This window comes from Battus philenor, unplaced genomic scaffold, assembly GCF_028537555.1.
Source record: "Battus philenor isolate CCGP_79_NKW_IND1 unplaced genomic scaffold, ilBatPhil1.0.hap1 SCAF_16, whole genome shotgun sequence".
Lineage (NCBI taxonomy): Eukaryota > Metazoa > Arthropoda > Insecta > Lepidoptera > Papilionidae > Battus > Battus philenor.
The window spans coordinates 3889102-3906360 of NW_027181678.1; the positions used below are offsets into that span (position 1 = coordinate 3889102).

Below are 17259 nucleotides of genomic sequence, written 5' to 3' on the forward strand. Positions count from 1 at the left end.
CGGCACCGCCTTTGATATGCACCGATAAAATAATATGATATAATTAAAGAACTTCATTTGCAAACTGAAGTGAGTTCATTGGTAAACTCCCCGTCCTTGCGTTGTAATATTTTATGATGATCATATTAGGTATATATAATAAAGTTGTTTAGATTTAGAAAAAATAACATTCCGTTTTATTTTTATTTCTAACTTCGCCAAAAAAAAAACTTTTTACAAACGTTACAAATAATTACAAGTGTACAGTACCCGGCGATAAATATTGCACATCGACCTCTGGAAAGAGAGAATCGACTAATTTCGGCTTCGTAGAGCATTATCTCTGTCCCAAACTAACTATGCGACGTTTTGTCAGTCGTGTGACAGAGATAACGCTCTACTAATTAGCCGATTGTCTCTTTCCAAAGGTCGATGTGCAATATTTATCGCCAGATATTGTATCTCAAGTTTAAAGAGGCACAACGTGAATTAAAAACATCTAACCAAAAAACTAGTTACCAACAAACAAAAATAAATATTGAATTTACTTAACTATGTAGTCAAAATAAAGACCAGACGGACTCTCCATACGGTAAAATAATCAGCTCCGAAGTACACAATCGGATAGTATGGAAAGAGTTTTTTATTGATTCCATTTTAAGCATTACAAGACGTAATTACTTTCAGAAAATAAAAAAACGTCTGAGGAGTAAAGAACGAAGGAATTCCACCTAGTCACAAAATTTGTAACAATAAATGTTCTTTGTTTCAAAGCAATATGAAATCTGAATATACATATGTGGTTGTGAACATTCACTTCTTCCCAGCATATATTCTAAGTTTGCTTTACCAGTTTCAGACCGCCCGAGCGCATTGAATGCATTCCTTCCTTTGCTCGATGATTGACTCACTTAAACATTTATACATCGGCATACACGAGTTGTAAGACTCCTAAGACTCATGCATTCCAAAGTCAATGGACTGTCCACGATATATTTTGGACTTTCTTACTGCTATAAAAACCATCACCTCTCAGAAGGACTGTTATTTCAGACTTCGGTCTGTCGATACATAGTGTACAATTAATTCGTGAATGAAAAAAACATATTTTTTTAAAATTCATTCAGCGTTTCTTACATTAAATTTGCAAAAATTGATAACACTTTATATGAAGATGATATTTACAGAACATGATCATATTAACAGATGCCCTCGTCAGTCTACCCAAAAGATTACTATACGACCTACATTCTAAAAGGACCAGCCGAACTATATGGGGAAGGCCTGTAGGCATACCCTATAAATATAACAAACCGACTATATATGACAGATAAACTAGAATCAAGAAAGAAAATAGAGTTTAATGAAACTATATGTATATAGCAGTGGACGTCCCAAAATGGTGAAGACTCGTCATCACTATTTACCTTAAATAAATACTAAGAATACACAAAAGATCAAACGGTACGCGTTAAAATAAACATTATAATTTATTGATTATTTTCCGTAAAGTAATTTTTGAAGCAAATTAATTAAATGGTATCTCCGCGTCGCGTGTCTATCATCATCGACGAAGCCACGGTGTTTATAATCAACATCCATTACAATATTACCTTTCATTAGGAAGGGAGTAAACTTTTAAACAGATAATTGTTTCAATACAAAAACAATCAATCGCTAAAAATAACATTGAAAGCTTTTAATTAATTATTATATGAATTAATATTGAGTAAGATATTTAAAATAACAAACAAAGGTAACGAAATATAACAGAAATTGAATTAAAGATGATAGAATAATAAAGACCTTTACGCTTTTTACATTAATTATGAAGGAGTCCTATATTATAAATCGATACCTTAATACAAATTGTATTTCAGTTTAAGGTGTCGATATCAGTTAGGCGGGATCAACACGCCGGGTGGACGGCGTTGATACCGAGGGCCGTATTTGCGGCGTGATGTAACTGGACAGATTTTTCGTGGCCCGACACGGGTCGCCGGCCTTCATATCGCGCAATTTGCGCAAATAAAATATGGATCGACGCGGCGATGGCGCACAGCGATATTCCATTACCGCGCGGGGGTGAGGAGGGTCGGTTGCATTGCATCTAGGAGGGGTGTTGGATAATGATCAGTTTAATTGGGAATTATATTTATTTGGGTACAATATTATCTAACACCGTTTGTAACATATTGATATAAATCATAGCGTCAAATGGCTCTGTCCTTAAATAGATTGACCGGCAGACAGATCGTATGCAATGTGCGTACTTAAAAGTGTAAAGAATACATTATTACATTGTAACAAAGTTCGAACATAGAGACAACGCTCCCTAACTTAAAGCAAGAACTACGGGTCACATTTTATCTAAATTTGTTCAGATGCACAGTCCAAGTTTGTATCTCCGCTAACAATGTTTGTATTTCGCCGTATCAACTGGTTCGAAGCTCCCACCTTAGGGTGTCGCATCAGATATTGAGTCGAACCGCGTACAACTTAATTGCTGATAAGATTAATGATCAGACGAATAAATTCAAAAGTAATTTTAATTAAATGTTTAAAAAATAATGTAAATATTAAAGCAATAAGAACAAGAAAAATATACTACCGTTTTCATATCAAGATATCAGTGTAACCATATTGATGACAAGTTAAAACTTTTAATAAACTTTATTAATAAATAATAGTCAAAAAGTAATTTTTGGAATGGACGAATTTTGTATTGTTGGTCGATATAAATAACGATGCACCGACGGCACAAAGGAGGAAGAGTTATCGCTGGAACCGCCGGAACTGTCTGAAGTCTAAAGACGTTATTAGTCGAATATAAGAAAGTCCTTCCGAAACTGTATTGTATTGGAAGTGGCATTACTGACATCAATAGTATGACTGTATTATAAAAAAAAAACATCACAAAGGCTATTTCTCCGACAAATATTTCACTTTGTAAAGTATAAAACTAACATACAAAATATTAGACAATAGCTTCATTAGCGCATGCTGTGAATGTTATTGCAAAGACCACGTCAATATCTATTATCTCTACTAAGTAAATCATTTTGATTGTCTGTATGAAATTTCCCCGTGATAAAACTACTTAGACTGTTGTACTTTTGAAGTTGTTTTAACCCAATTTTTTTTTCTAATGTCAAATGTACTATAAAAGTAGTAAATAAAGAAAAATCCTTCACCCTTCCGCAAGCAGAAGCAACAGCAGTTATGTTGAATTGCTAGCGGCTAAAACCCCACAGTCTTCGTTGACGGTTTTGCGCAAACTATAGGAACGCTTTAAAATACTACCGTAGTTTTAATACCTCTGGTCTAGTATTTCGCGTGTTATAATTCAACTGAAGTGCCACAACATACGTATGGCGTGATAGCCACCAAATGGTCGAAGGAAGACTTTGTGTAATACTTGGTTACCATCCGAAGTCAAGTGGTAATGTTGAATTAAATACAAAAGAAATGTGCTGATTTGAACACCGGAACGTTAATCTTTTAACATCAATGATATAAAATAATGTCTTATGCCATCGTAATGAACACAATCGTTTTCAATTCGTAAGAAACAATCGCAATACAAGTCAATCTTTCAATCGACAAAACGGCTGGATTTTAGAAACACGTAGATAAAATCTATTAAGTGTCGTCCAACTTCGCAAACACCGTCAGTTGGCTAACACTTCAATTGCAGAGTACCTAATGGGGTGTGCTCTATCACTATCGTTATCTCGGCGTTAATACTGAGTAGTCGGGTTTGTTCACTAATCCCGGATAAGGGGCTCGAAAGGCGCAGGTGGCTGCGCGATGCCCGCTCAGAGCCGGTAGTTTACTTAACTTTTGTCAATGAATTTAATTTTGAATATCTCCCACTTTCTATTTTCAAGCAATAAATAAAATATCTAAATTTTAATGACACGGCAACTGTACCGGCACAAGCCTTCATTCAAAAAGAGAGTTGAGTAATCCGTATTAAATTTAGCACGTTGGAAATATAAATCTTTTATAAACACAATTGATTTTAACGACTCAATAAAAACACCATAAGCTGTTGAAAAACTTTGCGATGAAGACAACGCTCTACAATATAGAACTGTTGATCTTCCGTAAGTTTTACTCCTATACCGCGTGTGCTATATTAAAAGCCGGGTACTATATCGGAGCCAAATTCATACTGACACCGTATAGTATTCATATACTGTCACTGTTCTAACCATTGAAATTTTATTCTAATATGTACACGCTGCAGTATTATATCCTTTTATTAAAGTACGTATTTGGTAGTAAATAGATAATAAGTATTAATCACGTACATATGGTATAAAGTACTTTAAATTTTTTGTATTATTTTTCTATAACATCTATATGCTTACATACTTATATATCCTTGCAGCACGCTAGGTTGACTGGTAGAGAATATTAATAGAAATAAGACATGAAGTCCGTATTTTTTTCTTTTTTGAAAATAAAACGTATTATTATGAGCAAAGCTTGATATAATAGTTAAAATTATTTATTGGTAGGTCTACGAGTAAACAATGAAGTAGTACGTTCCATCAGTCGCGCAACGTTCCCGACACGCCATCCGTTAAACAACTCGTGCCGATAAATAAAATATGTAAACAGGAACTCCTCCCATAATCTCCGATTTATCAATATCGTTGAAATAAATCGCGAACGGAGCACTTCACGTTCGAACACAGCATAAATACTACAATCTGAAAGAGATATGAATTTTGATCGAAAACAACATAATACATTGAACGTTGTATTGGAACGGGGTGAAATTGATTTGAAAGTTCTCTCCTATTATACATAAACGTTTAGCAATTCCTTCAAGAATTATTATTACATTTATATGTAAAATTATATTTTTTTTTGGTTTTTCCGTTTACTATGTAATAAAAGGCAAATTGAACAACAATTAATATATAAATAAATAGTAACATATGAAACTTGATATAAAGATAACCTTGTTATACCTTCCCATGGGCTTCAGAAAATCAGTAACTCTTGTGGCCAACTGTGTACATTATTAAAGTTTATCATACAAATACTTGAACAGTATCTATAAATTGTTAAGGATTTTAGGTGATAAGGAACTTAAAGAATTAACTCTTCTACTTTATTAAACGATATTGTGAAAGTGATTCCAAAAACACACGTATAGTTTTATTATGAACTCGTCTCAAATCGGGGCAATTTGATTCAAATTTTTATCAAATTGGCATCCTTACGATGATGATATAAACATATGATTTTTATAAATGCTACAAAGCGATCAACCCAGCGCATTGAACTTATTGATCGTAATCTATTACCTTCGATTTGCCTGTAACGATAACCTTCTCAAAGTTACCTAAGTCTTTGTGGGCAATGTGACCAAAAGAAAACAGATTCAGTACAGATAAAATTCGCAGCACTCTTGGTAATTCATTAAGAAGAGTATAAGCCATAGAAAGAGTCGCGACCCTTTGCAACTATAATTACGAGGCATGGAGCAAAAGGACTACTTTGTGACATACAAGTACGTTTTTTATAATCATAGTTAATCAATATTTATTATGAAAGAAAGGAGCTAAAACGAATGTTTTACTTTTTCACTATCGTCATCATTTCAGCCGTAGAACGAGTACTGTAAATAAATCTCTTCATAAATAATTTATTTATTAGGGCCTTAAAATAAACGAGTCTTTAGTAATAGATAAACGCACTGCAAAGCTCTGTTAGTGTGATACCATAATCCAATTATCAAAGCTTCAGTTTTATGGAATAATTGTCATAGACTTTTGATACCACCGGCGATACAGCAAGTCAATACACGTACAGCTGTATAAGCAATGTGCTAATTAGAAACAAAGCATCGGGAGTCATAAATTGGGGAAGGGGACGCAGAGTTTCGCATTGCGATGAACAGAAGCAATTACTCGCGAAAGGAAGTGAACACGTATCGACTCGCAATTGCAGACGCCGGGCCCAGCGCTGTCCCGATGGGATGGCGTGATCCATTAACCCCCGCGGACTGCGCTGTACCGATGGTCGCTGCATTTAAAACGGTTTTTCGACCCACTTACGTAAATAAAGTGCACGCTGCACACACAATGTTCAGTAGTATATAATTAATGGCTTAATAGCTTAGTTGGCAAGGAGCTTTAAATCACAAATTAAATAAAGATATTTAAGTAGTCTAAGATTAAAATTGCTGGCAAACTATACTTCATACCAAATCGTTTTTCATAGGTTGTTCGGTAAGAGAATGTGTTACGGTAACCGTAAGAAGTCCAAAATCACTGCGTGTTGTTCGTGTTTTCTTTGAAATTGATTATTTATTATTTTCTCTATTATTACTTTTTATTCTTTTCTCTCTCAGGCAAATGATTTGAGGTTTTTTATTAATTTTTGTATTTAGATTAATGTATTTTATACGTATTCATTACAAGTATAGAAGAATTATAATGTTATATATGAATAATTTTAATGTATTTTCATGTGTACATTCGCTGGAAGGCGCCCTTTGCGGGAAAGGCAAAACCGGTCATATTATCGATCTTCGGCGGATAGTAACAGCGCTCAAGTGACATGATCGATGATAATTTTATTCATAATTAACATTTAACAATAACATAAACAAAACAAATAGTGTCCAAATATACAAATATTACAAATAAAACCAGTACCTAAGTGCTTATACAAATTGTTTGGGAATTAGAATAAATATTCAATAATAATGTAAGTGTACTTTCAGCCTACTAAACAAGGTTGATTTGTTAATGGTGTGCTTGGATGAGCTGTTGAATTTTTATCGCGACATCGACATTATCTGTATAACCGAGCATTATATGACCGTTAATGATTCTAAGCAACAAAATCTTCAGGACTACCCACTAGCGATGTATATTTGCAGGTGCAGTAGGAATGGTGGCACGTATATTTTAGACAAATATTTGCGTAAATTTTGTTAAATATCTGAAATAAAAAATCTTAGCATTTCAACTTGATAGAATGTTGTGCAATTGAATTGCTATTACATAAAATAGTTATGTATTTATAGAGCACCGAAAGTAGACATACGATCTAATTATCGTTTTTTTTATAATTCGTATAATATAACCTTATGTGGTGTATTTAACATTGGCATGCTAACTAAATCTATTTTATGTGACTATTGCAAACAATTAATACTTTTTAAATTCAAAACCTATTAAGAAGACCTCTCGTTTGGCCAACGAAACATGTATTGGCAACATAATTCACAATATCCATGCATCCAGCGGCCAGGTATATGAACTAGCGCTCTCGGCCCACACGGCGCAGTTGTTGTGGTGCACGGTTCGTAAAACCTGTACGTTAGACCATTGGTACGTATTAAGCGCGTAGAGGGAACACGCAACTAAGAACAATTTAAAACTACCATCATTCTTTGTCTTTTAGTAATATATACAGTGCCAATAACCCCCTTATAGTGTACAACTGTTTCTATGAGCTATTTGATCGTATAATATGTTTTGACAAGTAAATAAAAATCAAAAATAGATTACCAAGGGTTTAAAATGGGATAGTAGAAAAAAGACAATGTATATGGTTTAACCAAATAGAGCTAAAAATAAAAAAAGTTTGACTAAAAAAGCTCAGAACAATAAACAAATACAGAATTCAGAACAGAACTAAATGTATCCAAAAGAATACATTCGTCAAATAAATTCTAATGGTCAACTGATCCGCGATATCAAAATCTAAGCTAAGATTTTCAAGGCTTTTAATACATTTTTCATTGACCAATTTCATTTATTCAACAGTACAACGCATAGTTTTAACAATGATTTTACAACCTATAGAGACAAAGTAATGCCTACTAAATCCCTATTTATGACTCCAAACATCACCCAACGACATACATCGTATTATTCTCCATCTCAGAAATACAAATAGGACAGGCTACGGATAGCTTTAGTTCCAAGATTAATAAGCAAAATAATCTATAACTACCTCCTGTACTACGCCACATCATTAACCTATGTAAAAAAAGGCATCTTTCCTGGCAAATTAAAAAGATCAGTAATTAAGCCATTGTTTTAAAAGGAACACTTTTTTTTGTTCTAAATTTATTGATAAAGTAATTAACGAATAACTTTATAATTATTTGGGAAAGAATAATATTTGGCCAGTAGAGCAAAAAGGCTTCAGGAAAACATAAACAATAACATAGCTGTCTAATTATGAAAAGAAATAATCAATAGTATAGATAAAAGGACGAACATTGTATTAAAGAGCAATTTGTAATTTGGAACCAACGGGCAGCTGTAAGTCATATTTCATAAATTTAAGATTACTCAGGTTCCCATCGTTGTATATCTACGAGACTACTGTTCACAAGTGCTAATACACTTGCACCAATGTTGAAATAAAACTTAGTTTCCCAAAATCTAAAACCACGTTTTTCCAAAAAAATATCTCTATGTCTGTGCGGGTACATAGCAAACTGCTGCGCCCACTTCGCGAGGCTGAATCGGCTGCTCATGTCAAAGGTTAAAGTTACTTCAAACAAACACTTGATCGGAAGCATATTTTACTTTTGATGAATTTTTAAATGATAAATAAATATTTTAGATTGTGTATTGTTATTAACATATTTAATTAATTCATTTTGCTATTTTAAACATTAATTTTATGAATATAAATTTAAATACTATTCTATTTTCTTCTTTATACATACCCACATAAAATGTGTACGCTAATAGACTGAACACATTTGGACTATTTACTCTCTTTTATCACCATGTTTGACAAGTTTCACGAACTAGTGAAATCATTATGATTTTGAGGCCAATGACATACAGTATGTGTATTTTAGGTGACATTATGACGATATAAGTAATTATGTATATGCATTTGTCATTTGAATACTCTCTATCTTTATCAACGTAGACTACCCGCTTGTTGGTCTTTTATCTGTTTCCATGCTGTTTGTCTGCAAAAATTGTCGTGAGTGACAAAACCGTCCAGTTAACATCTTCATGTTATTATAACTTTACATTTTTCTTTCTGATATTATGTGTACAATAAATAAAGAGAATAAGCTTAATGAAACTGTCTTATCCACGCGAACATCATAGCTCTATTATGAGTTAAAGGAATCGCTTAAATATTTTTATACTCATTTACTTGCCTAATAATATTTGCGAAATATTGATATGTTAACCTTTGTGTTGATATAATTAAATCACTTATAAGTAATTAGCCTTACCCCGCGATTCCCTCAGGGGCTAGGCCGACTTTAATGATTGTCATTTCCGACCACTCACGAAGTACAAGCTTAGCTTAACGTTTAAACGTAGCTAATGAATGTATTATTCAACGTCAAAAACAAAATATTTCATTTAAATTTTTTCCTTGACTTTCCTGTATTTATCTTTCTTTCAAACAAAAATAACTTTAGTATTATTTGAAATTTTTATTTGCGTAACATGTTTGTATTGCTATTAATGAATAAAAATACATCAAACAATGCCTGAACACGTAATCACAAAACATTTTTAAGCCACATCTATCGGTTCGCGATCGCCACTTGAGAACCTACCACTAACCAAAAGTTGCTAATACACATTTACATTTAGCGACACTGTTAACTATACAATGATTAAGTTCAGAGTGATATTTTGGTTAGCAAACTAGTCATAACCGTCAATGGTGTGGCTTACTTTCACCTGTAACAGTTGAAACAGACCGCTTGACCTGGATATTTTTCATGACCAGACCACGCCCACTCAAAAAACAACTCAAAACCACTTACGAACACACGCGTCCATTAGCTTCTACAATGATGGATGCTTTCAAATTTTAAAGTCAAGTAAAGTCTCAATATCGTGGGCTCTATGAGCGTCTCTGAAAAGTTGCAAGTAAAATTGATGACTAGCAGTGCATCCGCGAATACGGCGTCACAGCGAACCGAGAGCTACGAGCGCCGGATCAGAAACCGCCGGCGCAACAAAGCGGCGGCTCCGTTTGTAATCCGCGCGATACGTTGATCGATGGAAACAATTTCGTAACCACGAGAATGCATTCCAAACTCGAACATACTCCCTTTGAAATAAACTTAGGATTGCATCGTTAGATCGTGCACTGATGTAGATATCTTCTTTATTAAGAACACAAACGAGCACCGATCAACTAAAACAAATGCTATTTAAAAATTATGTATATATAATATTAATTACTAGCTGATCCCGCAAACGTTGTTTTGCAAAAAAAAATTGATATTTTAATTTACAAATAAAAAATAAGGGTTGATCGTAGAGGGGTGAAAATTTATGGTTGTATGTATTCTTGTATGCTGTATCATAAAAAAATAAAAACAAAAAATTTCGTTAAAAAAATAAAAAAAATTTTTTAAGTGTGAACAATCTTTATCACTTAGGGGTATAGAAAATAGATAGTAGCCGATTCTCAGACCTACTGAATACGCATATTAAATTTGGTAAAAATCAGTCAAGCCGTTTCAGAGGAGTTCAAGTTCGAACACCGTGACACAAGAATTTTATATATTAGATGTTACAACTTGCACTCCTATTTAATTAAATAAATTTAAAAAAAAGTTACTAATAGGATACTCTTTACGATAAATTTCTTCTTTATAGTTAGTTTCTTTACTGTCATACATGTAAACCTGAAGTTTATATTCAGCTTCAGAAAGCAATAATTGTCGTAGAGTATAAAAAAATAGAATATTTTTAATTATCTGTTCCAACCGATGGTTGCTTGGGCTGAAAGGTTCTCAAGTGGAACCACCAGACGGTAGATAGGCGGTTGGCGGGGCGATAGACGGCTTGGATAGAGGTCCTAGGGAACCGATGACATAACCTGTATGATGGAAGGTCACATGATGTAAGCAGCGAAAAATTGGTCATCACTGTGATCATTGGGAGAGGCCTATGCTTTGCAGTGGGCGTATATCGGCTAATATGATAATGATGAAAATTAACTTTTTCTGGAATCGTTTAACTTAATGTCAGAGGCCCTTTCGCATACAAAATACTTTTACACCGCCATTGAACTCAGGTTCATTTCCTTGATGGCCGTCCATTACATCGGTTAAGATGGATGGATAACAAACCGGCAATTACGCTATAAACACAACGACAATTGAATGTTTTCACTAATTGAAAAACCCACCCGCGATCGATTAATTTCGGCGTCACTATATGAAATGAAAGTGGCGCGACGCCACGTCCGGTCTGATGTATTAACTCCATTGACATTACGGGCGGTGACGACGTTCATTAATCTGCCGGGTCAACCGAATGTGGCGAGTTAATCGAACACTTGCCGAATAACACGCGGACAAACAAATCGGCCGCGCTAATCGTACCTGTCAGTCAACTCATACGACAAGACCGAATCAATTCACGGATCTCAAGCCTCACGAACGCGCCAAACACAAGTGTACGCATAACTTGACTTACGTAAAACGATGATGGCGGAATTAGCGAAGCCGGAGTCACTAGGATCCTAATCATAATAATTCAAGATGCTATCGCGAGGGGCAGGCGATGAACAAAAGAAGGCGCAACAATGGCGCCCGTCGCGGGCCCGAGAGCCGCTCTAACAAATTGCCAGACTCCAGATAACTAAGCAATATTAAATCATAGTAATTTGTGGTTGCGAAACCCGGCCCTCTTTCCAACAACCTATCGCGAGCACCTTAAAGAAATTATATTTACTTTTTTCTTTTGTTCCCGTGCGATAAGTTAAATTATAAAACGTGCACGGGGGCGAAGCTATTTCTCAAAACGAATTCGCTTAATCTTTGTTGAACTAACTTGCTAATCTTTATATCATTTGCAATAAACAGTCTGTTTATAATGAGACACGCTCCATTAGATTCACAGACAATTTACTTCCACTTATCAATGAATTCACGCTTCGTCCGGCGGTTAGGAGAACGGTTTCGAGCGATTGTCGCTTCGTTCAACTTTATCCTCCTTAGTCCTATAATCATAAAGCATTAGCAATTCCGGCTGCCGCAATAGTTGCACAGGAAACGTAATATTTAGTTTTAATAATGCAATTCGTAATATCCGGAACAGTCGCGCCACGAGTCGCCATAGCGGCGCCCGCACCGAATTTACAAGGCTTTATTCACAGACGTGCCACATTTTAGCCCATTCCGGCGTCAATTGAGTGGCGCTTCATTCAAATTGCATTAGAACAGTGCACTCGTATCGATAATTGGCGCAATAAACGCGATCGGAGCGAGTGGATAATCAAAATTCTCACCGCAACGAATTCCATAAGCGAATTAGAACGGACACGTGTCGCATTGGGGTTACGGTTCGTTAATCAAACGACACCGATGCGCGACGAGTCGCATCGTACAGGCGGAACGATTCTTTTGAAAATTAAAAACGCGATATCGGATGCCAACATAATTTAATTTCGCGCACACGTAACTGAGCTCGTGAAACTGAACCGTAAGCGAAGAGGCACATTATATATGGGGGTATTAAATTATATTAAAAGCTGACAACTGCACGTAGCACATTTTAAACGTGTAAAGAGCTCAGCGAATATTTTGATAAGTGCTCTCCAGGATGCTCAAACCTCTCACGAATACTACTGTACTCGTTGATATATTAATTACTGGTGTATTTAAACAGAGATGTATTATTTGCGTGTGTAATTTACACAAAAACCATTAGCGTTTGTAAATAGAGCGCCTTGGAACTCAACTTGAGAGGAGTTTATAGCAATTATTGGATAAATTAACAGCTTTTATAAACGAACTAACCGTGAAGTATTCATGTCGGTACAAAAACAACAATAGTAGTGAGGTTTCCAAAAGATTTTGTATAAAATCCTAAGTAGCAATAAGCTGTGTGTTATTGTAACGTGAGGTTGTACATTTCAATAGTCTAGTAACTTCTACCAATGCTTCCCTGAACCGTCAACGCGTGAACTCAAAAACGTTATAGATATACGCTGCATAGCTATTAAGAGAAAAGCTCGATTGACAAGAGATTTATAGACACACAAAACATTTTTACTATAGAATTATTACATAAAATAATAGTTATTTACCCTAACTAAATAAATGTATACACCCTCGGGTATAATGTCATAAAGGGTACCGATAGTGGAAAGGAAACGGTTAGTATGACGTTCAATGGGATAAACTAGATATAACACGCAAAGAAAACAAACCATGCAAAACGTAATCTTGGAAAGTCGATATACATTAAAATGATTTATTAAATAATACATCTTGCTGTAGCCGAATGAAATAAAAAAAAAGTTTCAAAAACGCGAACCAAAAAATTTAGTTATTTTATATAAAAGTGTCTACACATAAAGAATCTCAGTTTATATTATATTTCATTCACGTTTTCACCAAGGAGCTTTTAAATATTTTTGATATTTCAACGAATATCATAAATAATTTAGAAATAAAACAAATTTTATTAGGAAAAAATTTAACTATTATATTCCGCCATCTAGCGTATTTCAAGTACACTTTTAACAACGCTTTTCCTGGCTTAGTAACGCGACTCTAACGCCACCTATAACAACCAACGAACATTTCTAACAAACCTACGCCATCTAACGGTAAAATGGGGAAATAAATAGTTCATATTCGCAACACCTTTGCTGGGACGCCGAACGGTTTCAAACATCTAATAAGAGATGGCGCTGAAACTAGGTGGTGATGTGTAAGTAAGATTTTCATTAAAATTAACGAATGCTACTTAACACTAACTTATATTTTTTCATTATTGAAACGCGCGGGGGCTGAAATGTGAATATATACATTAGTAATACTTACGGGTGTGGTTTCCATGTCTGTTATAAGGCAGCGTCAACTGCTACTAAATGTCTGTAACAAAAAAAGAGAATTCGTAAACATTCATTACTTCAATTTAATAAAATGAATACGTTAACAGACATATTTTTGTTAAATATATATGGACGAAAATGCTTTTGAAAAGTATGTATAATGTCGTCTATAACATACTACACACAGACATCCATATGGATTTTTATTATACTAAATATTAGTTATTAATACTAAATATACAAATAAGTATAGACAAAATAAAAAGTAATTAAAATACATTGTATTCGTAAAAGATTCATATTTTTAAGGCGTGCCAAATCTTATTACATTTTATTATATTTTTATTTAATTTTTAATACAAAATATCATATAACTTCATTTTTATTTTTTTAAATACCGGTTAATGTATCTAATTTTATTTTTGAAAAAAAAAACATAAATATGCGTTAGAGAAATAACCTATTATAGGATTTTTTAAAAGTTCAATCTCAGCTTTGTCGACATTATTATCATAGTTTCGATGATTACAACTAACTTCTAATAAAATACTTTTTCAGAGAATCTTCAACTAACAGCTTGGTATCTACAGAGATAGATATTTTGATATCTAGATTTCTGCCATCTATATATGTTCACAAAATATATATCCCCAGTTTTATAATTATAATTTTACAAACATTACGTGATTTTGCTGTCACGCCGACTATTATATATTAAAGGGTCAGATGAGTGGAACGGCAATCTCACAAAAACTCAGGTCACAGTCATCTGTCATCTCTAACACTACCGAATGTACAAGTACACGACATGATATAATATTAAGTGTACGGAGACAAAGACAAATTGCCTACGAATATTTAACTTAATATTATGTGCTTTGAAATAATTGTTTTAATATAAATAACAGTGTTTACATTCTTCTTATGGCTGGAGTTTTCCTTTATTGTTAGTCTCATACAATTTATGATGCAAAACGCTAGCAGCGTTTATCAAAAATCTCTTATATAATTGTTATATTAGAGGGCCTTTTGGAAACTTTTTGTACTGCGCTATATATTTCAACAGATTGGAAAGCCATTGAGATCTAACTTCACTTGGGTATCGAACCACGCTTCATAGAGTGAATGGAGGCGCAAGAGCCCCCGAATCCCTCACGGTTTAAATGACTCGTTTTCAATTTTTGGACCTGCAAGAGGACTATACTTTTCAATCGGCCGCGATTGTCTTATAATGTATGTACTTTCAACGAATTTGAAGCCTTTATTTTTTTCCTAAAGCTGCCAGTGGCAATCGGGTACTACCACGTATTCTTTTTCAGATATATTTAGATATTGTTTCCTACAATCACAAACAGACATCAAGGTAATGTTTCCTCTTAGACCACTTAATTCTGGACGAGCTATTTCCGCCGCATCCGGCCAGTCGTTGAAGCATCCCGCTACTAGCACATACGTGTAATGGAAATCTGTTGAAATTTTTGAAAAATTCCTATTTATTTCATTAAAATTCTAAACATTTCATATGTATTAATCTATCCGATGTTTTGTTGATGAACTCTCTCTCTTTCTCTACCTTGATCAATAAATTTTAGCATTCCATTTCAGCATAAAAACTTTGGTGAGTTAATTGAGTATTAAAATTTATGTACTTATTACTAATGTTATAATGCGAGCTCTTATAGAAGGATCAATTATGTAAAACCTCAATTTGTCAAGAACAATCTGCGGAAAGTATAAATGTGTAAGGGCTTATAAAATTACAACGAATTTACAAATGCCTAAGTACGGTACATAAATAAAAAAATATTAAAAATACTTTTTAATTAAAGAGCATTTTAAGTAACGATATCGATCGGAACTTAGGTCAACGCGCTGTCTAGACGTATCGGTTATTACGAGTCAGTGGTACGGGAAACAGCTTATGCGAGAACTCAGTCGCGTATTAGCATAAACGTAAACACTTCTTTACGTGTACACAAAAAAGTCATAAAAGTTTACAGGGAGTTCCGCAGACATAAGTTTAGACTGAAATACTTTTATAGAAATTATTACTAAAAGTAATTTGATTTTTTATGCGTATAAAAACTCAACATCCTTTCTGTTGGCTTCTTTATCGATAATGTGAGTATCGCGCTGATCAATGGACAATGTACACTTAGAGGATTAATTCGAAATAATAACTTAATGTTCAGAATTTTTGAGTTAAATAAAAAAAACTTGACCTTCTGTTTCTATGGTTGTCTGTTAAAGTTTGGCACGAGTGATAAGACCGGCTATTGTACATGTTTTATTTATTTATTATAAGGCTTTTCCTTCATTTTCGTGTACTTCTTCTTTTTTTCATCCGATAAACCCCCACTGTAAGGCACAGCTCTCCCCTAAAGATTAAACATAACATGTCGTAGGTTCATAATGTGGATATATTTTGATTAATTGGCATCAGGATAATTTTTCAAAACAAATTTACCACGCAAAATTAGGTTAATAAAAAAAGTATAGTCATTGGCCCGTAATTCCTGGATAACTAAAACAAAGGTGCATTTAAAATAAGTGTTGAGCTATGTTTGCGTTAAACATGTTGATTATTTCATTGCTATTTTACACATATATGACAAGATACTAATTACATGCATATATATATATATATATATATATATATAGATTTATATTACTATATATATATAGATATAGATTAAATATATATATATAGATATAGATTTATATAATTTACACATCGACTCGGCGTTTCTAATTTGAGGTTTGTCTTAAAATTTTAAAATGACCTTACCTATCATAAATATTATAGTACTTACTCCATTTTGCTAATTGTAACAGGATAAGTTATTCTTATATAAACTCCTAACTTGGTTACAAATACCATGTACAAATACCGCTATACGCAGTTGAACTAAACATTGTATTAAAATTTACGACTCCTGTTCCACAATTGTTTCCGTATTTTATTTAATACCAAATATAAGTAGTAATTTTCTCTACTTTAGGTCACGGCTGTCAAAAACACGAACGGCACTTATCGACGGCCGCAAAATTAATTATAAGTTCCGCCGCCAATTCGCTGAGTAAATATTTTATGGCTGATTTGCTTAGATACGAGTATTTAGCTGGCTACAAAGACTTAATACAATCTTTAATATTGGCAAAGAAAATTATCAGTTTGAACGTGCGGAAAAGCTTTACAAAATTTTAGTAGCAATAATATTAACGACAAGACCATATTAGATATCACTAGAGCCCGAGTTCAATGAAAACCACTATTTTCAGCACAACCCACAAAGCCACACATAATTCAAATGTATCATAATAAAGTCTACCACTTTCCCACAGATGTTTCATTGTAATGCAAGGTCCAAGAAAGACAAGAATTTTTTTTTGGAATATATTCTAACGTAAACAGGTAATCATCATAGTCCACGACTGGACATAAATCTT

General features: G+C 33.8%; 1 protein-coding gene across 2 annotated transcripts in view; it reads right to left on the bottom strand.

The window, feature by feature from the left end:
- Positions 1–17259, bottom strand: part of Lar (tyrosine-protein phosphatase Lar) — a 457256-nt gene that overhangs the window by 397690 nt on the left and 42307 nt on the right. For both annotated transcript variants that reach the window (XM_068762567.1, XM_068762566.1), the window contains exon 2: positions 13799–13849. In XM_068762567.1, coding sequence (XP_068618668.1) covers positions 13799–13813 — 15 coding nt within the window. In that variant the 5' untranslated portion in view covers positions 13814–13849. The remainder of the gene's footprint in view (positions 1–13798; positions 13850–17259) is intronic.